Raw genomic sequence first — 27,513 nt, forward strand, 5'->3', positions numbered from 1 at the left:
TCGTTTTCTTCCTAGCTGGTAACTGAAGAGCCAGCGTCACTCCTCCGGCCTGGATTTGCCCTGTGACACACACACACACAGCTGCTTCTCCTCTGATCTAACTTGAACTCCAGTCCTCCCAACGACGACGACCTCATTTGGTGTTTTCCTTTTGGATTGCGTTATATGTAAATGGCTTGCCACCAACAACTGCTTAGAAGCTTTGGCTGCTACACAAATGCCACAGCAGGATTGTGGACTGAGATTGGGCACCCAAGCTATATCTTGAATATAATACACTGGCTTCATGTCCACTTCTGAGTACAATTCAAAGTGCTGCTTTTGATATCTGTGCTCTAAATGGCTTGGGACCAGTGCACCTCAACAGCCACCGGCTCCCAGAGAAACTTGCCCCGACCCTTGGATCTTTAGAGGCCTTTCTCCACCCCCACCCCCCCGCTGTCTTTGATGAGGCAGGCGGTGGCCAGAGAGAGAGAGCATTCTCTTTGGCAGTACCCCATCATTGGAATTTGCTTACCAGTGAGACTTGTATAGCACTGGGTTTGTTGTCATGATAGCGCTGGCCTTTCTGTTCTGCCCAGGCCTTTTCGGTTGTTAAATGGTGTGGTATTGCAACAAAGTGCTTCCACTTGCGCAAGAGCTTTGGGCTGTGCAGTGGAACTTTCCCACAGCCTTGTTTGCTTGTGCGACCCCTAAATCTGCCCCCCCCATCTCTTAGCAGGGGGAGCTGTGTGCAGGGAGAGAAGAGGGAGGAGAAATTCCATTGTTGCAAGTGGCAATCATTGCACAAGTTGGATCCAACTAAGTTGGATATTGCCTTTTGCCTATTTTGTGTTTTACTCTCCTGCCTCTTGGTTTATGTGTCTTGTTAAGGGCTTTCTCTGCTTTAAATCTTCCATTGTTTTATATTTAATATTGGTGACTGTCTTTTTAATTGTTAAGAGAACCCTTTGGGGCTGAAAGGGGAGGGTGCATGTTAATTAAATATACATTCAATTTTTGTGTCAGCAATAAAACAAAGCTAATGTACCAATTTCTAAAATATATCTATTTTTCCTCAACAAGCATGAGCAACACCCAGTTGCTGTAGCAGTTAAAATGTACTGCTTTGCAACTAAATTTAAATTATGGTAAGCCTCTCTTCAAAAATTAAAGAGCAGATAAAATTGAACTGTTTTAAAAGGAAATCTGAGTTTAATACAGACATATGAACCAAAGTCCACACTTACTAAAACTGAATTATAATCCCCAAACCTTGAGTTTGATGGTCATAATTCAACACTTTTATTTATGCAAGAATGAGAACAGTGTGGAAAGAGTGCGCCCCCTGCTGCCCAAGAAGAACTTTGCAACAGAGTGAGGACCGGCCTAGTCCCATCTATCAGCCAAGAAGGAGCAGCTGCAGGGAAACTTGCTTTGCCACCAGAAAGAATAAACAACTCCCAACCGCTGGTTGCCCTAGGCCTAGGCAAGTATTCTCTGGCCTGTGCCAGGAAGCAAAGACCCGCTTGGAGGTTGCATCCCCTGCCTTCTAGGAACGACGACATGGCAAGGCAAGGAGAAGACCTTTCTGGCCCCATCCGTCAGCCCGCAAAGGAGGAGGAGGAGCAGCAGCAGCAGCAGCAGAGAGCTCACTTCTCCCTTCCCTGCTGGAAAGAACTCCCAGCTCTGGTTGCCTTGAGATATCCCTTTGCCTAAGGGAGGCTGCTGGGTTTTGTGTATGCATGTGTATTATTTGTTTGCATCATTGCAGTGTGCTGTAAATGGCCTTGAAGATAATTCCATCAAAAGGAGGAATATAAATCATAATAAATGAATAAATAGATCTGGACTCCCAAAGGTTCATGTTATTTCATAACTTTCTTCTAAGGCGTGCTCAACACCAACTACCATAGGTGGCACAAGGGCAAGGGGGCGAGACAGTACCCCCCTCCCCATATCTATTTATTCCTTTGAGAAATCTAGCATGTTGTTCACATACCTCATGGAAAGGTGTACTTCAGAACAGGACTGCTCAGGCTGGACTGGACCGCTCTAGTGGAACAGTGAGGGTTTTGGTCTGGTTTGTTAGAGTGGGTGTGCCTAGCAATCTCAGTCTGCCCTCAGCCCCATATTACTTACAAGGGAGTGGCGGTTGGTGTCGCCACCCTCCTCTTCCTCACGGTTGCTTTCAAAGAACTGAGCAAGGGAGGAAACTAGGAAGAACTGGCTCTGCCTGCCATTGCTTTGGCGCCCCCTCCTGTTGGGCTCCCTGCCCTTCCACCATCCACGTCTCACGTGCACTTACCACCTCTGCACAAGATTTTATATACAGTATATATATATATATATATATATATATATATATATATATATATACACACACACACACATACATACCCTGCCCATCTGGCTGGGTTTCCCCAGCCACTCTGGGCAGCTTCCAAAAAAATATTAAAAACACAATAAAACATCAAAACTTCCCTAAACAGGGCTGCCTTCAGATGTCTTCTAACGTCAGATAGTTGTTTATTTCCTTGACATCTGGTGGGAGGGAGTTCCACAGGGCAGGCGCCACTACTGAGAAGGCCTTCTGTCTGGTTCCCTATAACCTCATTGTGAGGGAACCGCCAGAAGGTCCTCGGAGCTGGACCTCAGAGTCTGGGCTGAACGATGGGGGTGGAGATGCTCCTTCAGGTATACAGGACCGAGGCTGTTTAGGGCTTTAAAGGTCAGCACCAACACTTTGAATTGTGCTCAGAAACGTACTAGGAGCCGATGTAGGTCTTTCCAGGACCGGTGTTATATGGTCTCGGTGGCTACTCCCAGTCACCAGTCTAGCTGCCTCATTCTGGATTAGTTGCAGTTTCCAGGTCACCCCACGTAGAGCGCATTGCAGTAGTCCAAGCGGGAGATAACTAGAGCATGCATCGCTCTGGAAGAGGCTGGAAATACCTTGTGGATCATTTAGTTCGGATCTGTTGAACTTCTGGGTGGGATGCAGCACATGAGGCTTGTTCTGCAACCTTCCAGAAAATGCTTGAAAACCTACCTGTTCCAGGTGGACATTCAGTCCCCTCTGTTTGGTGTTACACTTGCAGTAATAAAATCAGATTGCAAAGGAGAGACCTGTTAGGTGGGTACCACTAGACACAAAGCAACATATAATATATATGGCTTCATACCCCGTTTCCCAGCATGACTCCCCAAATGTCAACCTCTCAGTTTGAAGAAGGTTGCCCTCAACAAGCCCTTCTGACTTTGGGCCTCCAGGGGAAGGATGCAGAAACTAAATTTCCCTGGGAATAATAGTAATCATCATCATCATCATCTTGGAATGCAGATCCCGTTTGCCAAATTGAGTCACCTGCCTGCCAGTTGCTGTTGCCTATCGGAAAGTTTCTTAAAGAGCATTTTAAGATGGGAATCAAGTGGGAAGGCTGGAGTTGTACTGGAGCATTTCACTTTCTGGGAAAACCAGATGTGTTGTGAATATGACAGGATGTTGCAGTTCGCAGACTAAATTTGCATGGTTACTTCTCTCCTTCAACCCCCCCCCCCTTGCACAGAAACAGATGCTTCTTCAGAATACAGCGACGAAGACTACCTGGAAACGAGGCGGAGAAGATCTCGGCGCAATCAGAAGAGGCAAGTCAACTACAAAGAGGATTCTGAAAGTGACGGCTCTCAGAAGACCTTCCGATACGGGAAAGAGCTCAGAAGGATCCACAGGCGCAGACTTTCCAGCTCAGACAGCGAAGGTAAAATAAAAAGGGTTGCCTTGTAGTACAAATTTAGTAGAGCTTTTTACCCCCGCAGAGAGGGAGAGAGCTGAGCCCAAAGGGGCCAGGTTGAAGAGGAAGGTTTTTGCTGGGTGCCTAAAGGTGTATAATGAAGGCGCCAGGTGACCATTCCTGGGGAGAGCGTTCCAGAGACAGGGAGCCACTGCAGAAAAGTCCCACTTTCGTGTTGCCACCCTCTGGACCTCTCGTGGAGGAGGCACACGAAGAAGGGCCTCAGAAGGTGATCTCAGGGTCCGGGTAGGTTCCTATGGGGAGAAACGGGGCTTGAGGTATTCTTCAGAAGGGCTTCCTTCTGAATAAGCAAGCTTAGGATTGTGTTTTCATGCGGCCTTAGTAGCCAAAATATTGATCCAGGTGTTTGATGTGGGCCCTTCAGAAGTGGAAAGCCTTTAATAAGGAAGTGAACTTCTGAGTATAGCAAAGATTCAGAACTAGTAAGGTCTCTAGCCAATGTTTTGGGCTACAACTCCCATCAGCTGCACTGAAAAATGGTCGATCCTACATATTCATACAAAACAACGCCATTGTAAATAACTAATGTATTGAGTCTCATTTTTAAAGGAGATTTGAGAGAGCTACAGAAGGGAGATTAGGGACGTGGGTGGTGCTGTGGGTTAAACCACAGAGCCTAGGGCTTGCCGATCAGAAGGTCGGCGGTTCGAATCCCCGCGATGGGGTGAGCTCCCGTTGCTCGGTCCCAGCTCCTGCCAACCTAGCAGTTTGAAAGCATGTCAAAGTGCAAGTAGATAAATAGGTACAGCGGTAAGGTAAATGGTGTTTCCGTGTGCTGCTCTGGTTCGCCAGAAGCGGCTTATTCATGCTGGCCACATGACCTGGAAGCTGTACGCCAGGTCGCTCGGCCAATAACGCGAGATGAGCGCCGCAGCCCCAGAGTCGGTCATGACTGGACCTAATGGTCAGGGGTCCCTTTACCTTTACCTTTACCTTAGAGAAGGGAGATTAGGGGGCATGTTTTAAGGGAAAGGGGTATGGGGTGTATGATTAAAGTACCAGCGCTCCCCCATCAAATGGATGCCATGGAAACACATGGAGGGTGGTTTAACTATTATACTGCAGCATTGACAGGTGCCCACCAGTCTTCTGTGTTGCAGTTTTTATATTCTGGTGGAAGCCCGCCTCCTTCCGGTTCAAGCAGCTTGCATGTGGAGCGTTCTGTGTAAACACAGGAGAGCGATGATAGCTGGTGCATGCCTTCAGATTTTGCTAACGGCTTTAAGTCTGATGCTTGTTCCAGAGAGCGACGAGTCTAAGAACTCTGAAGACGATAAACCCACCCAGGTGTCAAAGAGATCCATTCGGAAGCGCAGCCACAGCACGGACGAGTACTCAGATGACGAGGACGGGGACAAGGAGGAGCGGCCCGTCCGGAAGCGGCTGAATCGCATCGAGACAGACGACGACGATGACGACGACAACTGCAGCAGCGCCAGCGACAAGGCAAGCAAGCCTGTGCCTGCCGCCAGGCCTTCGCCAACCCACGGCCCGCAAGACGTCACCAAGAAGCCCTACCGGATAGAAAGCGACGACGAGGAAGACTTTGATAACGCCGGGAAGGTCGAAAGCCCATTGGACTACAGCCTGGTGGACTTGCCGTCCACCAATGGACAGAGTCCCGGGAAAACCATTGAGAACTTGATTGGCAAGCCCAGCGAAAAGGCTCCTGCCCCCAAGGACAGCACAGCCAATGCCAGCTTGGCACCCAACGGGACAAGTGGTGCCCAGGAGGCAGGAGGGCCAGAAGAAGACGAGGACGAACTTTTGCGAGTGACTGACCTTGTTGATTACGTCTGTAACAGTGAACAGTTATAAGACTTCCATTTTTGTGCTAATTTATTCCACGGTAGCTCATGCCAGTGGGCCAGTTATTAAAAGGTGTTTTATTTTTCCTAGAAAACTCTCCACTACAGTATCACTTTTTAGCAGTCAAAAATTTCACCAGTCCTGCAGTTCGGGGTTGTTTTTTTTCTCTCTCCCCACCCCCCCAATCCCCGGTGAAGTGACCAGTCATCGTTTTCTCAGAACTCTCTCCCCCCCCTTTTTTTGTGGTGAAAATGATTACTATAATTTCCCTATTCTGATTTGCTTCCTCCTCCACCTTTCACCCACTCCTGCAGTCCAGGTTAACCTTATCCACCTGCAGACCTTGTAGTAAATGAGAGATTTGTACCGTGTTTCTCATATTATAAGACATGTCTTATATTTATTTTTTCCTCAAAAAAACACATTATGGCTTATTTTCAAGGGATGTCTTATTTTTTTCCTCCTCCTCCTGCCGCGGCCGGCATTGCTGCTGCGCCTATCACTATGTCTTATTTTCGGGGTATGGCTTATATTCCTTGAATGCTTAAAAATCCTGCTATGGCTTATTTTATGGGTATGTCTTAAAATATGAGAAACAGGGTATATTTTTGACTTTATATTTCCTGGGTGCACACAAATGGGGGTGGGGTGGGGGAGGCTGAAAGAAAGCATTCCAAGTTGGTCAGGGCCCAAAATCTGAACTGTGGTGGGATGGAAGAGGGGGGAAGGTGGGGGGGGGGCTGTCAGGGTACAGAAGCACTTGTACTCAAACTTTTTCATAGGAGATATATATATTCTATTTAAATGTTCACAACTTAGATTACAATTTAATATGCAGTTTTAAGGGGGAGGGGGGGAATCTTTACTGTTGCATTTTGTGACTTGTGGGTTAACTTGCCATAGTTCATTTTAGTAAATCACTTTCCCGAAAAGCAACCTTGGTTAGAGAGAGAGAGAGAGAGGTCGAGGAATAGAAAGCTCTCACAAAATCATTTGATTCAAAGCTTCCCCAACCCATAATAATTTTAACTTTTTAAAGTGTTTTGTACAGTAAAAAGTGTAAAGCTATATAACGAGCTTTTGACAATTTGGAGCCCATGCTAGCAGCGAGTTCATAAAGAGGCTCTTGTTTTTAATGCGTTAGTCTGCCTGGTGGTCTCCGCGTACGATAACCTCTTGGAAGGAGGTGCAGTTTTTGCTGTGAACAGATGATGGGGCTCCTGTAAAGAGTTAACTGGCCGCTTTTTTTAAAAAAAACCCTTTCTGTGCTCTTAGTATCTACTTCAAATTGAAGTATGCAAATGAAGCAGTTTTCCTTCTGGGAGGCTGTGTGTGTGTGTGTGTGTGTGTGTGTGTGTGTGTGTGTGTAAGATTAATTTTACTTATCAGTCTGGATGTTCTAGCAGGTTTTGACAGTAGTTAACTGGCCTATAGGCTCCTTCGTGTTTATAATATGCATTTTAATAGTTGTCGCGTGACCAACTGATTTCTAAAGCAGAACATTTCTGGGGGAAATGCATGATCCCCTCACCCCCCACCAAGAAATTCCTGCTGTTGGAACTTGGGCAACATAACTCTGGGTGTGAGTGCCTGCTCTCTACTTCAAAAAAAAAGTTTCTCTGCCCATTTTGTAGCCGGCCAAACAAGAATATGACTGGCCCATGGTGTTTGCCACTTCATCCTTTCAGATGTGTGTCAGGCTCTGTTATGTTCTCTTGTCTTGTATTTCTTTCTTTCTACACAGTTTTTCACAGAGATGCTTGGAAGAATACTCTGCAAAGCTTTGAAATCCAAAACGGCCATTTTACTCCGGGTTTTCTTTTTCTCCTCCCCCCTCAAAACAGGGTTTTGTACTTAATTCTGGTGCTGGGTCCATTGCTGGCAATGGCTGCACCAGTCTTGCTGTGGGCATTGAGTTGACAGCTCCCCTTCCCTTGCCTGTCTTGAATTTTTTATTTTATTTTTTAGGCGTTTGTCTGTAGCTGAGCACTTCCATGTTGTTTGTTTGTCTGTTTCATTGTGATTTTAACCGTGGCATTAGGCCTGTATAAAATACCTCGCACGAAAACCTCGGCTTCCCCAATTTTTTTAAATGGCCTTTAATTCATTTTTGGTTCTCTCTTTTCTCTCCCCCTCCCCCTGCTCCCGCTATCCACTCTCTGTACACGATAGCCACTCCACCAATTGTATTCTAGCAATGTGTATCTTCCACCTTTAGAATTCTAGAGCCCTCGGACCTTAAAAAAAAATACTAGCTTCTCCAAGCAGTGTTTTATGTAGTTAACAAAGCAAAGCCTCCCAGGTTGTATCGCATAACTTTTGTTAGCAGCCATCTATTTGAATAAGAGAATAAAGCTAAAAAGCCACACAAATGCTGAAATCATTCTTTAAACTGGTCCGTTGTCGTTTCCTTCTGCTTGAGTGCAGCACGTTTTCGCTCTCTGGGTTTACAGCAGAGCAGCCCACGGTCGTTAAAATTCCTCAGCTAATGCAATAGCCACTTTCATGTATTGTTATTTTTTAAAATAATGTTTTTAGAAGACGCAGGCCCTTGAAAACGTCTTCTCTTTCCCAAGAAGCAAGCAAATAGTCCGCACCTGCACTCGGAAAAAGCAAAATGTACATTCCCAGTTCTGGTTGGCAATTAAATTTTTAGATGCCATATCTTGGAACTCTGGATGAGGCCGGAAAGATCAGCAGCATCAGCTGCCCATCGACTGGTTCACACATGACTCAAAATGCAGGCAGAGAATAGCTTGAACCTCCTTTTTCACTAGTGTGAACTGGCGTGCTATGTGAGATCTCTTCTCACTCCTGATTACCTGACGTTTGCCTTGCTATTAGGAGTGAGGAAGTTTTGTAAGGAGACGTCTCTGGCAGAGCATTTGTAACTGTTCACACTGGGGAGCGGGAAAGAGAATATTGGACTCCCTCTTTTTTTTTTTTGCAGGATAAAACTTCTGAGGTGCACAAGGGTACTTGACCCCAAGGCCATATCGGAAGTCTGTGGGGGCAGGATGAAGCCCTTGCCTACCCATTCCCAATTGCACATGTGTCTTTTCTCAGAAGAGGACGTCTGCTGTCCTCCCTACCTTGCAATTTTCACTGACCTTTAAGAGTGTCGTGTGTGTACCTGCAACTTCTTGAAAACAGAAGCCTCCTCAAGGAGCTCCTCCATCTTATACTTGCGCTGTGGTTCTCTAGTTTTTGTATAACCAAGCCAGAGACATCATTTGGGTGCTTGGCACCATCACCTCTCCAGGCCTGGTGGGTATTAAGTGCTTGACCAGTAACGTGTAATGGACATTTGTGGCACAGAGGCAACTTTTGAGTTGTGCCTCCCAGTCAAATAGGACGAAGGGAACTAGCTGAAAGCTTGGCTTGTGATGGCTTTGCTGAATGGACTTTGGGAATTGTGTTTGAGATAATTGTTCAGAACTCCACCAGAAACCCCTGGAAGCAAGAGCATTGATTATTGTTTTAAGTTTGCAGTGTTAGTGCTTCTGATATTTGCAATACTTGGAGGTATCAAACTAGAAAGGAATGCAGAAGGCTTGCAAGTAGGACAGTAGAATTGCCCTGGAAGAAATGAGAGTGTTGGATATGTACTGTTTGTGTTGTATAAGGCACATGTGATGGTTCATGCACAAATAAATTCTGGTAGAGTCTCTTGAAGAGAACTTCTGCTTGTTGGCTATTAATTTAGGAAGTTATTCTAGCATAAAGTGTTAGAGCTAATCTTGGTGATCGCATTGACTTGCATCCAACGTCCTCCAGTGAAAATCAGGACCAAGTAGACTTGGTCTTCTTTGAGCCAATCAGATCATGGACTTGTTCCCTCCTCTGTCCCCATTTTTCAGATTTTTGCAAAAAGCAAAGTGACAACTCCCCTCTCCATCTGTCTCGTTTTGGGGAACAGCTCTCGGCTGGAGTCATAGGATGGTAATGAGCTGAGTTTTACTTGGAGTAGACCCGTTGAAATGAGTGAACCTGACTAACTTGGGCCCGTCAGTTGCGATAGGTCTGCTGGTTGAATGCCTTTCATAGTCTTTTCTGTTGCCTGGCCTCGTCTGGTTGTCAGAACGTACTCATGGCTTGGAGTAGAAGACAGCCTCTCTCTTTCCACGCAGCTGTGTTGTTGGAAGACCTGAGCAGCCCTCTTGAGGCAAGCAGTGACTTGAGAATGAATGATGCGCCAATGGACATAGATTGAACCGTAGAAAGGCAACAGACTTTGAAGAGAGGAAGCCAATGAGAAACTGGTGAAAAGGGCGACTGCTGCTTCTCAAGGCGGGTTTCCACCGTTCTGCAGCATCGTTTGTGGGCTCGTTTTTACGTTTGGGTGGGTGTGCCTCCCTCCCAAATTAGTGTGCAATCTCACTTCCTCTGTGGAGACATGCAGGGGGATGTCCAGCACCACAAACTCTCTCTATTCTGCACTCACAGTTTCCATCCCAGTTTTATCCCTTCTCCTTGAATAGACTGAACCTGTAGTACGTAAGTACCAGGAGGGGCGGTGGGGGTGGGGAGGGAGAGAATGGTAGGGCGCCCCAGTTCCAACCCCTTAGACCTGTTGCCCCCAGATCATTGCTTGCTGAACCAGCACCCCAACTCCTGTTTGATCTAATGCACAGTGTAAACGATGGAGCCATTCCCACTTGTAATCATGGAACCATAAATACGTTTTGTTTTGCAAACGGAAGCATGGCAGCGAAAGGTGGAAGCAGAGGTTTGCAAAGGCCAGGGAACTTGGTGTATGTGTCTCAGCGTTGAATCGCTGCGGCCCATTGAATGCTGCTATATCAATTGACTGGGATTCGATAGGGGATGCCTGGCAGAAATACGTAATATTCTAGCCTTGTGATGGTGGCTGACTTGTTGCAAGGCCCTGGGTAGTGCGCATTCGAATACATGGCGTCCAGGTGTTTGGCTGGGGAAATGCTTCCGAGACTTTAAAATGGGGATGACTGTGTGTGTGTGTGTGTGTGTGTGTGTAGATATATATACACATACAGATGTGCACGCACACACAAAGAAAGAGCATGAGACACACAGCCCCGATTAAACGGGAGTCACTGATCCAGATGTTAAAGGGCTTTTCCCTGCCTCCCAGCTAAAAATATGAATGTTGCCAAACAATAGGTATGTCATATTGCTACCCTGCATAAAGTGTTGCCCTGCAAACCGTATTGTTAAACTGAACCTCAGAAATCTGCAGTGTGTGTGATTTTACAGGTACTATATGTGTGTGTCTTTTTAATTGTTGTATGCTTGTGAGTGTCACAGTTTTAATATCTGTGTGTGGGCAAATTTGACTGGATACATGTTCAGGTGTCAGTGAGGTTTCAATGCTTATCCATGGTTTCTTGGAAAAAACTAGAACTAGATGTTTTGATTCCCCCCCTCCCCTTTAAAAATCGCGTATGGGGTGCAGCTCTGCTACTATGAAGGAAGCAGAATTTAATCAGTCACCTTTAAACATGTGCATTGAAGGAAGCTACCCAAAGGAATTGTGGCTTGGGCCCATCCCTAAAGTGATGCAGGAGGTGACAGAAATCTGGAGTTGTACCACTTGAGAGACGGCATGCAAGTGAGATGGTTTTTAAAGGTTTCCCTACATAACAAGCATCCCTGCATGGGGGTAGGGTGTTTGTTTGTGTTTAGGATGAAGGAACATTCAGAACTCTTACCCATCGCATGCAGTCTGAAGTGGTAAAGTCCAGAATTCTGCCAGCTTAATTCTGCATAATTTTAGAACATCTCTTGATTTCTTCCAAATCTACGGTTAAAAAACCTTTTAAAGGATCTGACTCTCCCCTCCACCAGTCCTCAATGTGTTAAAGGCATCCTGACAATTGGATGCCTTTAATAAACTAATTTAGTATTGCATGGTGGGAAAATGCCTGCCTCTATATGAGTAATAATCTTTCTTTCTTTCTCTTTCTCTCTCTTTCTTCTCCCACCTTAAAACTTTGGGACCTATCCAATATAAATGGCGTACTTGATCCTCTTTTGATTTCAACAGGAGTGTGTTAAGGACGGATGTAACTTTCACATTGAACTTTCGCTTGGCTTGATTATGTCAGCCCTCCAAACAAAATAGCCAGTAAACAGCTGCCTTTAGTCTAAACCTATAGTAGCACTGTTTGGAATGTTTCATAAATTGCATACAATTGAAACAGGGCTTTGGGTGGAGAGAAGCAGAGCAGCTGGGGGATTGGGATTTCTGCAGTGCCGTGTGTACGTGAAAGATTTAAAGACCTAATTAAAGCTGTGCAGCAAGAGGAGACTTAGCAGTTCCTTGATTTGCGAAATCCAAGCTAGCAATTCTGGGGGATTCTACATGGGTTTTCTTACTTGTTAGATGGAAATTTCTCTCTTTTGAACAACTGCTGTTGGGATAACGGGTTTGGTTCATGTGCTGTGGTGAGGGGGCCTTTGGCGACACTACCCATTGCCCTATATTAAACAGCAAACTTGCATTTCCTAGCCAGAAACTTGTTGTTTTGTCTGCTGTATATTTGTGCCTGTTGTTGATGCAATCAGAACAGAAATGGTCAAGCATTTATAAGTCTCTCTCTCTCTCTCCCCCACCCGCAATGGCTAGCATTGTGAGCACGAGTTAATTTTCCTACCCCTTCTAGTTACAGCCAGAGAAATACTACCCCATGCTTGTGTAGGTGTTGCCCAGATTTTTTGCACTTGCCCAATGTTCCCATTCTTCCTCCTGTTCCTAGAACTTAAGTTCACTTTAAAAAAAAAATCACCATCTTGTCTGGAATTATGTTCTGTCTCCACAGTCAAGATCTGCTGAAATATTATTTGGTCGGTCCATAACCCTTGCATCAATTTTCTTGATCCTGCACTCCTCCTGTGCGCAGTCTCCCTCTCCTCCCCTCCTCACCCAGCCCAATTTAATCAGCTAGCGAGCCATTTCATTTAAGTCAGTTGACAGTCAGTGCCCAGTCAGGGTAGGGGAGCCTGTGCTGTTTTGTCGGCTGCTCCACGGGACTTCAGCAGTGGTGGCAAAATGCAGAATTCCCTGAGAGAGAGATCAAGCTAGGAACAAAGGTAACACACACCTTGCAAGGTAAGAGCACCTGCAATCCAGCACAGAATAGCAGGGGCTTGGCTCCCATGGTGGAATCAGGTACATACCGTGAGCTGGGTTCTGCCTGCGTGCCTTTGCCCTGCTCGTGTACGTTTGCTTGTACGTACTTGATCACGCTTCCTGCATTGTCAAGTTTCACCGTTTTCCTATTCTGCGCCTTGCCTATTGGGCAGCTTCTTCTGAAACAGCCTAGCCGAACGGACGTTGCATCGGTACAATCCCATAACAATTTGGGGGTGGGGGGAAGTGATGGAGAGAGGAAGGGGTGTATCTGTGCAGGCTGATTTTAGTTCTCAAATGGGCAGCGTCCCCGTCTGTAGCTAAACATTTCATTCTCTGTTACCGTAAGGCAATTGCATGCATTTTTGTGGATCCTTCCCCCACACCCCCGAGCAAGATTATCGGGTACATATTCTGGCCAAAAGGGCAGTGAGGCAGCATTGCTGCATCAGGAACTGGTGGGGGCTCACTCTGGCACACTTTGGCAGACTAACTTCACAACCAATCTGTTCTAAGGGAGTGAAGTTTCTCCCTTAGCTGTTGGCTTGTTGTGTAACAGTGAGAGGCAGATACTTGTCTTCCTAACCAGGACTAAAGTTTTGACATGATAGCAAAGCAAAGCCCCTGTAGACATGCTCTGTCTTTTTTTTTTGTTTTCCCTTTTGCTACTATACACAAACTTTTCAAATCATGCCTGGCATCTAATGCAACGTGAATTAAAGCATTATATCTTTCCCTTGCACTGATAGGACTTTTGTTTCAGGGTGCGGGGCAGGGGGTGGGCAGCGAGCCGTCGGCCAGTTTCTTAACTCTGCTCTACAGAAATTTGCTGTTTGGTTCCACAAGGAAAAGCCACGTCAGGCGAAAGGTGGCATGTTGGTGGCGTCGCTTTCGCCTCCTGCTCATTGTCTTGTACACGGTTCAGTAGATCCGTGCAGATATCTGCTAGGCCAGGGGTGGAGAACATCTTGTTGGACACAAATTCCCATCTTTGTTTTTCAGCCAGCATGGCCAATGGTCAAGGGTTATGGGAGCTGTTGTCTCTGCAGGGCCACCGGTTCCCCATTCTTGCGCTTAGTGAACTGTTGTTTCAATACTCTTTATTTTTGAAAAATAAAATTAAATTAAAAACTAGGTGACGTTTTTCAGATAAGTCTTGCAAACTACTCCATATTATTTGTGCTCTGTCTGCACGCAGGGGACGGCGTCTCGTACTTCCCAAGCCTGCACCTTTTCCTTGTGGGGGAGTGTGCACCTTTTTTACAGTGGAGGAGGTCCACTGTAGTTCTGCAGTCCCTTCTCTTCTTTTGAGGCTACTGCAAATGTTACAAGTTGTGTGTGGTGGGTGAAGTTCACAGGTCTGGCTTGGAGCCATGTGTGCACTGATCGGCCTGGCGAAGTAATTTTCTAGCGCAGGGCCGTTTCATTGTATTTTATAATTGGAGCTTTCTAAATCTTGACCTTCGCCATTGAATCGGAGCCTCTTTTCTTCTTTGCACCCGCCCAGCTCAAATGCTTACATTTTGGGTGAAATGCAATCTGCCAAGGCTCCTCTCTGATGTCTCCCTTAATTTAGCAGAACTGCACTGAAGCTGAGCAATGGAGGCGTCATCCTTTGGGAGCAGAGAGCAACTCTGGCACTACTTTATGCCCAGAATTTTCTCACCTTTAACCTTTCTCCTTCCCCCACCCCATTCACTATAAAAGTAATACTGGTAAATTTGGGGTGGTGGGGAGGGACCTGCTTTGGCCAGTCTCTGCGAAAACAAATTATTGTACAACGTGTTTACTAAAGCAGAAAAATCATGGATTGCTTGCATTTTGAAAGGAACAGACACCGGGGTTTTTATATGTGGTCTGTGCATTTTAAGGCTGCGTCATGACAAGCCTGCGTAGTTGCTGCAAAAGTTGATGCTTCTTTGTTTGGTCTGAGAAGACAGATCAGGAAGCGGAGTTTCCAGCCCAGTGCATTATTGGCAGAATCTGCATTGTGCTTGAGAAGTGATGGGTGCGCATGTATTTTCCCTTGCGAAGATCATTTCCATGCTTTTTATTTTTATTTTTTAAAAGAATGCTGCATCTGAAGTGGCCAATTAGAGGGGGAAGTGAATACCTTGGGGAAAGAACTGGAAGTGTCTTCATTGTTGTACATAAATCCTGGGTTGCTTTCTCTCTTCCCTCTTTCAGTTTCCAACCCCCCCCAACTCTCCCCCCCCCCCAGTAAACTCACTTGCATGGAAAACTTAACTTGAAATGGAGAGTCCCCTGTACCCTCAACGCTCAAAAGTGGTTAACTGCAGTTGACTAACAGCTGGTGTTTTTAGCTTTGCAGTACATGACTGTTTAAATACTGTATTCCTTGTAAATGAAGTTTTAAAAAAAATGTTACGGCTGGTGCCAATATTTTTGTTATTGAAATGTTCAATGTTGTCTCACTACGGTCTGGTCAGAGCTCTTTGTGTATAAGCCGGGCCTGCAGCCTTTTTCTAGCTCGGAGGCCTGATTGTGTAACTTTTTTTTTTCTTTCATAATGTTTTTGTTTTGTTTTGTTTATAATATCTACTGTCATTTCTTTCATATAAATATGACATGTAAATTGTCATAATAAAAAAAACCATTTAAAGTAAGTTGACGTACAGAGAAAGTGTGCGAGGAGCCACGCATTTCCTTGTCATGGCATCGTGGAAGATGGCAGGTCACACAAGAATAACCATTAAATCAGTTACAGGTAGGTAGCCGTGTTGGTCTGAGTCGAAGCAAAATAAAAAAATTCCTTCAGTAGCACCTTAAAGACCAACTAAGTTTTTATTTTGGTATGAGCTTTCTTTTATTACAGAAAAAATTCAGGAACAGACTGGAAAGAGAAGTTGCTGAATTGGAACTCATTACCAAGCTTAAAACCATGGAGCCACCTGGGATGAATAAAGACATTGGATTCTTATCTCATTATGCATGATCAAGCTTTCTTTAGCGTCTCAGCCCTTGCTTTCCCCCCACAGGACCAATTGCAGTCATCAGCAGTCGTTAACAGCCATCTACAGGTTTACCACTCCCATCAGCCCATCACCCATTCCCACCCACCCCCACCCTCTGTATATACATAAGGGTCTGACTTCTGTTTCAAGTGTATCTGAAGAAGTGTGCATGCACACAAAAGCTCATACCAAAATAAAAACTTAGTTGGTCTTTAAGGTGCTACTGAAGGAAGTTTTTTATTTTGCATTAAATCAGATTCACTAATTTTACTGCAGATGGACATTTTGATAAATGGCTTTTAAAAATAAAAATCAAGAGAGCTGAACAGAGATCAACAGAAAGATGTCAAAAATGGGAAATTTAAACAATGTAATGTGTAGGTAAGAACTAAAATGTGGAGAGATCCAGGTGAGGGTTGGGGGGCTTCCAATGAATTTTAAAGTTATATAGACGAGTGTTCGTTTATTGAAGGCAGCCCTGCAGAGGGAAGTTTTTTTAAAATGTTCTATTATGTTTTTATATATGTTTTATTATTATCATCATTGGCCATTTGTAAGCCAGGTGGAGGTACTGCAGTTTTACCCAATTTTAATTTAGCTGCAGTAGGAAGTTGTGAGAACCTGAAATGAATACTATTTTTTTCAAAAAGAGAGGGAACTGGTGATGTAGGAGAGGTCTAGATTAGGTCCCGAGAAGTGTTGGCAGGAATGTCTCTCTATTTCGTTTTTTCACTTAATTATTATTACCAATTTCGTTGCAACTTATCCGGCCCTCCGGATGCTTTGGGACATCATCCCAGGACCACTGGTCCTGTTAGCTAGGAATGATGGTAGTTGTAGTCCCAAAACGTCTGGAGGGCCAAGTTTGGGGACGCCTGCTTCAGGCGCTGAGGGACTACAGTTCCCGCCATCCCTGGCGGCCGGCCGCACTCGCTGAGGATGACGGGAGTCGGAGTCCAACGCCGCTCAGGATCGGCCTTCCCTCAGTTCTCAGGCGGCTAGTCCCTTAAGCATCGACGGGAGGCAAATGGAGACGGGCCGTTCCCTTCCACCCCTCGTCACCGTGTGGTTTATTTATCATCCTTCCCATCCGCTCTCCCCACCGCCGTCGCGCCTCTTTAAAATAAATTTTCTGAAGTGTTTATTGGATTCCAACATGGCGTCCGCCGCCTCCCCTCGTGAGGCGAGTGGGGACGGTCACGTGACGGCAACAACAGAGACGCGGAGGCGGGGCTTTGCGTCTCTATGGTGACGGGGCGGTTGCGCGGGGAGAACGCTTCCGGGTCGACTGGGGGAAAGCTGCGCGCGCTTCCGGTTTCGTTGCTTTCCCCCCCCCCCTCCCCTCTTCGTTTTCCAGGCGCGATAGCGCGAAGAGGCGCTGGGAGGATCTCCGACCTGACGCCGACGCCGCTGCTGCCATGAGCTTCCTGAAGCCTCTCGTGGCGCCTACCGAGGGGGTCCGGCTTCGGCAGCCCGAAACGGAGGCCGTGCTGGGGGGACGAGGCCTGGGCACCGGGAGCCTCTACATCGCCGAGAGGTGAGAGAGAGAGCGAGAGGCCGGCCTCTGCGCGGAAGGTTCAGGGGCTTCGCCTGCGGAACTCCCTGCCACAGGGTGCGGGGGTAACAGAGAGGCCCGTTATTCTTGACGGAGCCTCCCCACTCAGAAGCAGTCTACCTTCGAGGTCCTGCTGTGACGGGCAAGCCATGGGAGAGCTTTCATGCTCTGGGGTGGTGGTTGCTTTTTGGCTGGATTTAGCTGGCCAGGGAACGTGGACCAAATGCATTATTTGGCCTGTTGGCGCCGAGGGCGCTTGCTTACATGTAGGAATAGCGTTGCGGTTAATGCAGGCACCCCCAAACTGCGGCCCTCCAGATGTTTTGAACTACAATTCCCACTATTCCTGACTACTGGCCCTCTTAGCTAGGGATCATGGGAGTTGTAGGCCAAAACATCTGGAGGGCCGCAGTTTGGGGGTGCCTGGGTTAATGCATGTGGTTCTTTATACCCCTCCTTTTTTCCCTGAGGGGGAGTCAGTGCTACTTACAGACAAAAATAAGAACAGCTTAAAAAAAAGTGGGGGTGGGGGAGCAACAATAATGCAAAAAACAGACGTTAATAGAAATGAAATTATATATTAATACAAAATGTCTGCTACAAACAAAATGGTTTTTGGAAACACACCATTTGAAAAAAAGAATTCAAAATATATACCAGAAAATGAGACACAAACAATAAGAGATGGGTGCCCTTCACGCCCCGGTTGTGAAACTCCTATTTCCCCACTGTAGTTCCCCACCTAGACTTTTGGTTTGGTCCAGTAGCTTCAGTAACGCTGTAGAGTTAAAAATATGCTGATACCCATGCCTAGGGTTTGGCAGGTCCAATGAGGCTAGTAGGGGAATAATGGATGCTAGATCACAGGGTATACATGGTCCTGGATACGTGATGCAGCATCCTTGGCTGACACAAAATAAGTTTGTTCCTGTTGGGGTTTGGGTGGGCAGTGGCCTTGGAACCTAAGGAATATTGCTATTTTCGCCTTAACCAACCTGGTGCCCTCAAGAAGTTTTGGATTACAGCTCCCATCGGCCTCAGCCAGTACGGCTGAGATATTATCACTGTTAGTGACAGCAGCTGGGGGTGTGAACAGAATGTCTTCTCCACCCTATCCTCCTTAAACCTTTACCTGTTGTACTGTTTTGGGATGGCAGTGGATGTCATCTCTGAACCTGAACATTGCTAGTGTATGGGAGAGGGAATAGTTTATTAACCAGGATACCATAAACTGTCAGACACATGCTGTGACTTTTTTTTCTTCACTAACTCGTTCAACATTTTATAGTTCAGCTGCCCCCAGTCTGCAGTAGACTGAATTTCTGGACATTGACCACCTGCCTGACTTCTGATTCCTTAAGTTTAAGCCCTCCCTTCTGCACCCAGGTGGGAGCTGCTCGTATAGGACAATGGCGAAATCCAGAATTTTAGGACAGCTGCCATTGGGCAGCAATGATATCTTACGTATCCCTTTGTCCTCCACCCTGACAAGGAATAGACCAGGCATCCCCAGACTTTGGCCCTCCAGATGTTTTGGGCTACAATTCCCATCTTCCCCAACTACTGATCCTGTTAGCTAGGGATCATGGGAGTTGTAGGCCAAAACATCTGGAGGGCCACAGTTTGGGGGTGCCTGGAATAGACCTTATCAGTGTTCAAGGACTCAGTTCTGACAGCAAGAAGACTTGGGTGGCAAACCAGAGGCAGTGTGGGGTGTGGTCTGGGGAGAGCTCCAAGGGCCAGAGAGAGAGATGATTTGGCCCTCGTGCCTGAGGTTCCCCACGCCTACTTAATTCCTCATTCTCCTAGGACACTGGTGGTGCATAGTGGGGACCTGGCTTGAAAGAAGGATGGAGCTCCTCTATGACATAACTAAAACTGCTTTCGTTTTCTTTGGGTTTCCTCCCCCACCAGCCGCCTGTCATGGATAGAGACTTCAGGCCTCGGGTTCTCGTTGGACTATCCCATCATAAGCTTGCATGCCATCTCCAGGGATCTGAATGCTTATCCGTGGGAGCATTTGTACGTCATGGTAAATGCAAAGTTTGAAGGTACGGAAGAGAGACAGTCTAGTGAAGTGGCGAGGCATTGGGTTCAAATCTCTGCTGCATCATGAAGTTTGCTGGGTGGCTGTGGGCAAGCCATGAGGTTTCAGCCTAGCTTACCTTGCAAGGTTGTTGTGAAAGTAAAATGGTACCATGTCACAAGCCCAGGGCTGCTAAATCATGTTTCCAGTGTTCTTGGTCAATAATTTCATAGTTCCATATTCTTCATGGTAACCAGCAGAAAGAAGCCGGCTGTGCAAATTTCCAGGCCTGTACAGCTGATGTTTATACTGTACAGCTGATGTTTATATATTTGAACTGCTTTCAAATGTTTTAAATGATATGGATCATTCTTCAGTTAGCATTATTTCAGATAACTTGGCAACACAACTATGTTTGAATTCCTTAGTAGAAGAATCAAAAGAAGATGGCATGGGAGAAAAAGAAGAGGAGGAGGAGGAGGAGGAGGATGGCAGCAATGATGATCTTGAGCCCATTTCAGAATTCAGATTTGTACCCAGCGACAAATCAGCCTGTAAGTAGGAAGAACAGCACAGCTCAGCATAGCTTCCATGGCTAGAATAATGGTGCCCAGGTTGCTGTTGTGAAGTGGGATTGCCTCTGCACTCAAGATGGTGGAGCAGGACCTGGGATTACCAATTTACTTCTAGAGGCAACCTTGCTCTGCACACCGAGTGTTGGAATGTGGCACCTGTGGAGCGTCTCCACCGCCATCATTCTGCCCGGACACTGAGGTCCAGCACCGAGGGCCTTCTGGCGGTTCCCTCGTTGCGAGATGCCAAGTTGCAGGGAACTAGGCAGAGGGCCTTCTCGGTGGTGGCGCCTGCCCTGTGGAATGCCCTCCCAACAGATATCAAAGAGGAAAACAACTACCAGACTTTTAGAAGACATCTGAAGGCAGCCCTGTTCAGGGAGGCTTTTAATGTTTAATAGACTATTGTGTTTTAATTTTCTGTTGGAAGCCGCCCAGAGTGGCTGGGGAAACCCAGCCAGATGGGCGGGGTATAAATAATAAATTATTATTATTATGTGAGCACCATCCCTCATTCCAGCATAAATTGCTCCTATCAAGAGTATCTCAACAGAAGCTTAATCCAGGCAGAGGACTACGTATAACATCCGTTGTTGACTTGTGGGTGCGGCCAGCTGAATGAATCTCGAGTAGTTCCTTCAGATTGTTTGCTAGCTGTTCTGTGTTGTTTGTGCTTACAAGGTTCTGCTTACGAGCTTCCCATTGAGGCATGGGGTTGGCCACTGTGAGAACAGGATGCTGGACAAGATGGGCCATTGGTCTGATCCAGCAGGGCTCTTATGTTCTTACTAGTGTATTTCAGCCCGTTCAATAACGGGCGCTAGAACATCCTGGGGTTTGGAGAAGCGCTTGCGCAGCGCTTCTCCGAACCCTGGGACCTGTCCTTACTGTCGGCGGCAGGGGGACAGGAACGGAGGAGGAGAAAGCGCTGCTTTCTCCTCCTCCGTTCCTCTCTCCCAGCCGCCGACAGCAAGGAGACATCCTGGGGTTTGGAGAAGCGCTTGTGCAGCGCTTCTCCGAACCCTGGGACCTGTCCTTGCTGTCGGCGGCAGGGGGACAGGAACGGAGGAGGAGAAAGCGCTGCTTTCTCCTCCTCCGTTCCTCTCTCCCAGCCGCCGACAGCAAGGAGACATCCTGGGGTTTGGAGAAGCGCTTGCGCAGCGCTTCTCCGAACCCTGGGACCTGTCCTTACTGTCGGCGGCAGGGGGACAGGAACGGAGGAGGAGAAAGCGCTGCTTTCTCCTCCTCCGTTCCTCTCTCCCAGCCGCCGACAGCAAGGAGACATCCTGGGGTTTGGAGAAGCGCTTGTGCAGCGCTTCTCCGAACCCTGGGACCTGTCCTTGCTGTCGGCGGCAGGGGGACAGGAACGGAGGAGGAGAAAGCGCTGCTTTCTCCTCCTCCGTTCCTCTCTCCCAGCCGCCGACAGCAAGGAGACATCCTGGGGTTTGGAGAAGCGCTTGCGCAGCGCTTCTCCGAACCCTGGGACCTGTCCTTACTGTCGGCGGCAGGGGGACAGGAACGGAGGAGGAGAAAGCGCTGCTTTCTCCTCCTCCGTTCCTCTCTCCCAGCCGCCGACAGGAAGCAGACATCCCGGGGTTCGGAGAAGCGCTTGCGCAGCGCTTCTCCGAACCCTGGGACCTGTCCTTGCTGTCGGCGGCAGGGGGACAGGAACGGAGGAGGAGAAAGCGCTGCTTTCTCCTCCTCCGTTCCTCTCTCCCAGCCGCCGACAGCAAGGAGACATCCTGGGGTTTGGAGAAGCGCTTGCGCAGCGCTTCTCCGAACCCTGGGACCTGTCCTTACTGTCGGCGGCAGGGGGACAGGAACGGAGGAGGAGAAAGCGCTGCTTTCTCCTCCTCCGTTCCTCTCTCCCAGCCGCCGACAGCAAGGAGACATCCTGGGGTTTGGAGAAGCGCTTGTGCAGCGCTTCTCCGAACCCTGGGACCTGTCCTTGCTGTCGGCGGCAGGGGGACAGGAACGGAGGAGGAGAAAGCGCTGCTTTCTCCTCCTCCGTTCCTCTCTCCCAGCCGCCGACAGCAAGGAGACATCCTGGGGTTTGGAGAAGCGCTTGCGCAGCGCTTCTCCGAACCCTGGGACCTGTCCTTACTGTCGGCGGCAGGGGGACAGGAACGGAGGAGGAGAAAGCGCTGCTTTCTCCTCCTCCGTTCCTCTCTCCCAGCCGCCGACAGGAAGCAGACATCCCGGGGTTCGGAGAAGCGCTTGCGCAGCGCTTCTCCGAACCCTGGGATCCGTCCTTACTGTCGGCGGCAGGGGGACAGGAACGGAGGAGGAGAAAGCGGCGCTTTCTCCTCCTTCCTTCCTCTCCCCCAGCCGCCGACAGGAAGGACGCGCGCACTCTCCCCCCCCCCGCCTCCTCCAACCGCCGCTCCTCACGGCCAGGGAGGGTTGTGAGGAGGCCTTCGCCGGCCTCCACCCCGGCGGGAGCGGCGGTTGGAGGAGGCAGAGTGGGGGGAGAGTGCGCGCGCGCAGTCTCTGCTGTCCAATCCCTGTATCCCTGGGGCACATGCGCAGTGACCCAGGGACACACGGGACATCTGGACGCAGGGACAACATGGGCATTATTATATAGGATTCGTCCATGTCCATTTTATTTGATTGCCAGTGAACAAATTGTGCATTTCTCTGTGTGTGTTTTTCCCCAGTGGAAGCCATGTTCTCTGCCATGTGTGAATGCCAAGCCCTGCATCCTGATCCTGAAGACGAAGACTCTGACAACGACTACGAGGGTGAGGAATATGACGTGGAAGCCCACGGTAAGAGGGCTGCGGTGGGTTCCCTTAATTTTCAGAGAACGTCCATATGGCATAGAATTTTGGTCAGCTTTGTGTGCCTCCAAAGATGAAAAATTAGGCAAAACTAGCTTTGAACCAGTAGACTTATATGTTGCTGGACTCCCTACAGCACAAAGTGGTTTATAACAGTTGCAGAAATAATTTAGCACGAGGAATGGGAATTTCAGTAAATACGCATACATAATGCAAACAAGTTGGATATTTGACACTTAGTATTAATTCTATTACTGAAGTAGCTGTTGGAAAGATTTTTTTTCACCTATCTGTTGTAATGTTAGCTAGCAATTTGGGTTTTATTTGTTTGTTGCAGAAATTGGCCAAGGTGACATCCCATCCTTCTACACTTACGAAGAAGGCCTGTCACGTTTAACTGCTGAGGGTCAGGCTACCCTGGAGAGGCTGGAGGGCATGCTGGCACAATCTATAAGCACTCAGTACCACATGGCTGGGGTGCGGACAGAAGATTCCATCAGAGACTTCGAAGGTGAGTTTTAATCGTCTGTTGCTGTGTGAACGCTCAGTTGGATGTGCAGCTTATTCCTCTCCCTGCAGCCTGGTATTATTATGGATTGTTGAGGCTTGAGCTCAGAGTTATCGTCCGAGGACCTCTTGGCTAAGCTATCCGTGCACCATGGCTGTGTAGAGGGACTGTTGCCTGTATCCGCTCCAGTTAAAGGACTGGCTGCCTTCATGTTTTGTTGCATCCCAGGCTGCCTCTGCTAGCATTTTTTAAAGCACAGAGTCTGAATCCCACCTGTTCATCCTTCATCCTCCCGCACACAGACTTATTTGGAAAAACACTCTTGGGTAATCCTGTCAAGACTGGGCATGACAATAGTGTGTGAGGTTTATGGTGTACTAGTGGCATTCAGCCCGTTCAGTAAACGGGCGCTAGAACATGTGAGAGGAGCAACGGGGCCGCGGCCTTCCCTCCCTCTCTGCGCTCGGCTGCTGAGTCTTGGAGAAGGGGAGGCAGCCTTCTGAGCGCGCACAAAGGTCTCCGGAACCAGAGGCAAAGTTGAGAGCAAAGCCGGCCCCTGGGCTGCCTCTGTCCGTCCTTCGGCCCTACCTCCTTTGCGAGGCCCCCGGGCCGCCGCCACGGCCTTCACTTTCTTCCCCGCGGAGGCCTCCTTGCGCGCCTGGAACTTGCGCTTCCCCTGAGCCATCGCTCTCGGCCGCCCTGCCTTGCCTGCCTGGCTTACTTCCACACGCCCTGGCAGACGGAGGGAGGGAGGCCTCGAACCCGGAAGTGCAGGCGCTCCTGCAGGGATGAGGGCTGGAGCGGCGCGCGACCCGGAGAAGACCGGCAGGGTGCGCGCCTCCTTATGCGCAGGCAGCGAGGGGAAGGCAGCTATGCAGGCTGCTCTTTTCATGAAAATAGGCCAGCTTTTGGCCGCGACCTTTCCCCCTGACACGTTCCGCTCAGCTGCCGCTGCCTCTTTCTCCTCTGCGCAGCGCTCCCCCCCGCTTCCCCTGAGGGACCCTCACCCCTCACACCCGCCAGGGTCCTGGGCACGTGAGTGAACCAGGTGGGGGTGGGGTGGGGAGAGCGCGCACGCTCGCTTGCTGTTGGTCGCGTGGGGGGGGGGGAATGGGAAATAAAGCAGCCTCCTTGTCCGGCCGGGAGCGGCGGTTGGTCGGCCGCAGGGAAACAGTAGGCAGAGGGTGGGGGGAGCGCGCGCGCGTGTGTGTCCAGTCTCTGCTGTCCAATCCCTGTGTCCCTGGGGCACATGCGCAGTACCCCAGGGACACACGGGACAGCTTGGATGCAGGGACAACTTGGACTTTATTATATAGGATTACAAAGAATCTATTTTTTTAAAAAAATGACATTAAGCTCTTTCTTTATCTGATTGGGTATGTTTGCTTGTTTGTAGTATTTTTGTAAGTTTTTAAAATAAAGAAATGGTTACTTTGAGCTCCTGGGGACTGGATCAGATCATGCTTTTAGAGGAGTGAAGTCTCTTCTTATGTAGGTACTTGGTAGCTTCTCCCCTTGCTTTTATTGATTGTTTTGATCTGTGGTCAGGTCCTGTGCCAAGGGTGGTGGAGGGCAGGTTTGCACAATATCCTTTTCGGTTCTTCCTTTGATTTTTATGACGCTTAAGCCAGCCTTGTCTTGGCGGCAGAGGGCACTAGTTGCTTTGTAGTCTCCCTTCATGTCTCCAAAGGTTTCAGTCCGTTTCTTCCTTTGCTTCTAGACGGAATGGAGGTGGATGCAGCCCCGGCAGTTGCTGGGCAGTTTGAAGACGCAGATGTTGATCACTGAGGAGGGTGTGGGCTGCTGTAAGGTTTGCCATCTCAATTTCCTCTCCCTTCCATATAAGGCAGTTTGGTTTTCCTGATCTCATTCATTAACTTGCTGAAAAATACCCAGCTTGGTTAGATATCGCCCCACCAGTTCACCCTATGCTCAAACAGCATATAAAGCAGACTTTTTAAACATAAAAACCCCTCCTTTTAACTAATAAAAGTTTTCATGTCTTAAATGCTACATTATAAGGGTATGGTGACTTTTGAGCTAATTCTCTGTGCAGTATCTGAGGTATCCGGTCTCAGAATTTAGATTCCTGAGGATGGTTTGTTGGTTTTATCTAGGTGATGTCTACCCCACGTTATCACAGGTTGCAGTGCAAAAGTAAAAACCATAATAAAGTAAAAAATGTGCCATGAAGCTCACCAGGTGACCTTGTGCTAGTTGTTGCTTCTCTGCCTCGCCTCCTCTCACAAGGAGGTTCACAACAAATGTATGAGGACCAAACAAAGAATGTGAAACTTTTATATACAGTGGTGCCTCAGGTTACAAACGCTTCAGGTTACAAGCTCTGCAAACCTGGAAGAGTTACCTCGAGTTGAGAACTTGTGCCCCAGGATGAGAACGGAAATCATGTGCCGATGGCGCAGCGGCAGCAAGAGACCCCAGTAGCAAAAGCACGGCTCTTGTTAAGTTTCAGGTTAAGAACGGACCTCCGGAACGAATTAAGTTCGTAACTAGAGGTACCACTGTACCGTATTTCACCGCATAATCATCACAGATTTTATGCCAAATGCATTTTCCTAAAAGTGGGCTGTGACCATTACGTGAAGCCTGAGCCAGAGCGCCGGCTTTCCAAGAGGGGTTTGGGGGCTGCGCAAGCAGCTCAGCCTCCTGTCCTGTCGAGGCCCCCGCCTCAGGCCATGTGCCCTCTGCGCCCTCCGGAGGCGCACAAAGGTTCTGCTGGGGCGAAGATGGAGGAAGCTGGTCATGCTCAGCCACTGCCTCCATTAACTTGGCTGAGCCAAGGCTGCCTGTTGCTGCCGCCGAGCACTGAGAGTGGAGGGGCTGACTTCTTCCGCTTCCAGCACCCAGCAGCAACATCAGGCAGCCTCGGCTCCACAAGGTGCACAGTGCAAGCCACCCCATCTGCGCCTTGCAAAATGGGACTGCCTGGTGCTGCTGCAGAGCACTGGGAGCTTGGCAGCAGCAGCAGGCAACCTTGGCACTGCTCCATGCCTGTTGGCAATGGCAGACCGTTCGCCGCGAGTTGGCCAAGCCCTGGGAAGAGGCCAAGACAGCCTGGGAGCTCATGGCCAATTACGCGATGAAAGATAATTTTTGGAGTGAAAAAACTGGGTGCGACTACTATATGATAGTGACAATTATGTGGTGAAATACGTTAGAACCAACTCATAAAATATCATTTATGGCATTGTTTCTCCCATTCCGGCTGTGTTCCATTGTCCTCCCCACCCTGTGCTACACCCATATACCTTTGTTACTGCTTTTTGTCCCCCTGCTACTCCCTGCCAAGTCTATAAAGCCAGTTAAAATAAACACTGGCCATCACGTAGCCTAGTATTTAAGTTCTCTTTGTATGTAATTGTGGGTTTTCTGGTGCTCACCAAAACAGCTCTGGCTCAAAACCATGCCAAGAGGTCCCTGGTGCGTTGTAGCAGCTTTGCGCTCTGCCCTATGCTTGCTTCTTTCTGTAAACCAAAAAGAAGTCCCTATCGCTGAACCCATCCATGTCTTGTCTGTTTTCCAGATTCTTCTCTCAGCATTTTCAGAACAGGCTCTCCAAGCTTGAAGATGTTATATCAGGAATTGCCCTTTCGGTATTATTGACCTAAATATGGGTATTTAGGTCTGTAAATGCTTTTATAGATGTACTGATATAAAACAGGATTTGACACTGTGGGGCTGGTTTTTTTTAAAAAAACATAAGAACTTGAGAAAAGTATAATACCTTGGGTTTGAAAGGAGGGATTAATCATGGGTTATTACTGGAAAGCCTTTACAGAAATGATAGAGATTAAAGAATAAAGTTGTACTTAGAACAGAATTCTAGATTATCCTAGAATTTCCCCCATATTTTTGTGCCTGTTTATCCACAGGTGACGATGTCTGACATGAGCGTTACTTTGGTTTAGCTAAACGAGGCAAGAGGTACGGTGGGGCTGCAGAGACAAACAAATTGTAAAAACCCTTCAAGGGATTGGCTCATTCCATTGGACGCTCTTGCTTTCTCATGGTTTTAGTGGCCCGGTTTGGCGTTGGGATGGCATCTGTATTGCCCCCAGATGGTAAACTTATTATGTTTTTTGTTATAAATAAAAACAAAATGGTTCAATAAATATAATTTTTGTATCTTACAGACTACCTTTTTGTACATTCTTTCTGTGTCACAGGAAACTTTTTTCCATATTCAAGGTTTGGCTAGTTCTCCTTTCTAGTGCTTCATGTGTCTTCCTTGGGCTCAAGGGTTCCGTGCTGTTGCAGAAGATGACAAGCAGACACGACATAGGCATATAAAATGATGCAGAGAGTGAGGAGAATTTGGGGCCATGTAATGAAGCTGAATGTTTCAAGACGCAGCACAGA

General features: G+C 47.9%; 2 protein-coding genes across 7 annotated transcripts in view; both read left to right on the forward strand.

Annotated features, from left to right (window-relative positions):
- Positions 1 to 5,697, forward strand: part of RSF1 (remodeling and spacing factor 1) — a 41,497-nt gene extending 35,800 nt beyond the window's left edge. The window contains exons 15-16 of one of the 3 annotated variants that reach the window (XM_035115565.3): positions 3,549 to 3,740; positions 5,038 to 5,697. In XM_035115565.3, coding sequence (XP_034971456.3) covers positions 3,549 to 3,740; positions 5,038 to 5,612 — 767 coding nt within the window. In that variant the 3' untranslated portion in view covers positions 5,613 to 5,697. Of the gene's footprint in view, positions 1 to 1,297; positions 1,840 to 3,548; positions 3,741 to 5,037 lie in introns of those variants that run through there. The other 2 variants (XM_035115566.3, XM_088668441.1) reach the window with 2 other exon arrangements.
- An 11,347-nt stretch (positions 5,698 to 17,044) lies between these two features.
- Positions 17,045 to 27,284, forward strand: CLNS1A (chloride nucleotide-sensitive channel 1A). Of its 4 annotated transcripts, none has more exons than XM_035115672.3 (7): positions 17,045 to 17,226; positions 19,159 to 19,295; positions 19,699 to 19,824; positions 22,503 to 22,613; positions 22,963 to 23,136; positions 24,854 to 24,943; positions 26,678 to 27,284. In XM_035115672.3, the coding sequence occupies exons 1-6, from the start codon at positions 17,108 to 17,110 to the stop codon at positions 24,919 to 24,921; spliced, it is 735 nt and encodes a 244-aa protein (XP_034971563.2). In that variant the 5' UTR covers positions 17,045 to 17,107; the 3' UTR covers positions 24,922 to 24,943; positions 26,678 to 27,284. The 4 variants fall into 4 exon arrangements, with proteins under 4 accessions (XP_034971563.2, XP_034971562.2, XP_088524569.1 ...); XM_035115671.3 differs by having other exon boundaries at positions 24,854 to 24,938; XM_088668443.1 differs by having other exon boundaries at positions 19,702 to 19,824.
- Positions 27,285 to 27,513: the final 229 nt, after the last annotated feature.

The sequence above is a fragment of the Zootoca vivipara genome, chromosome 4 (assembly GCF_965207765.1).
Source record: "Zootoca vivipara chromosome 4, rZooViv2.hap1.1, whole genome shotgun sequence".
Taxonomy (NCBI): Eukaryota; Metazoa; Chordata; class Lepidosauria; order Squamata; family Lacertidae; genus Zootoca; species Zootoca vivipara.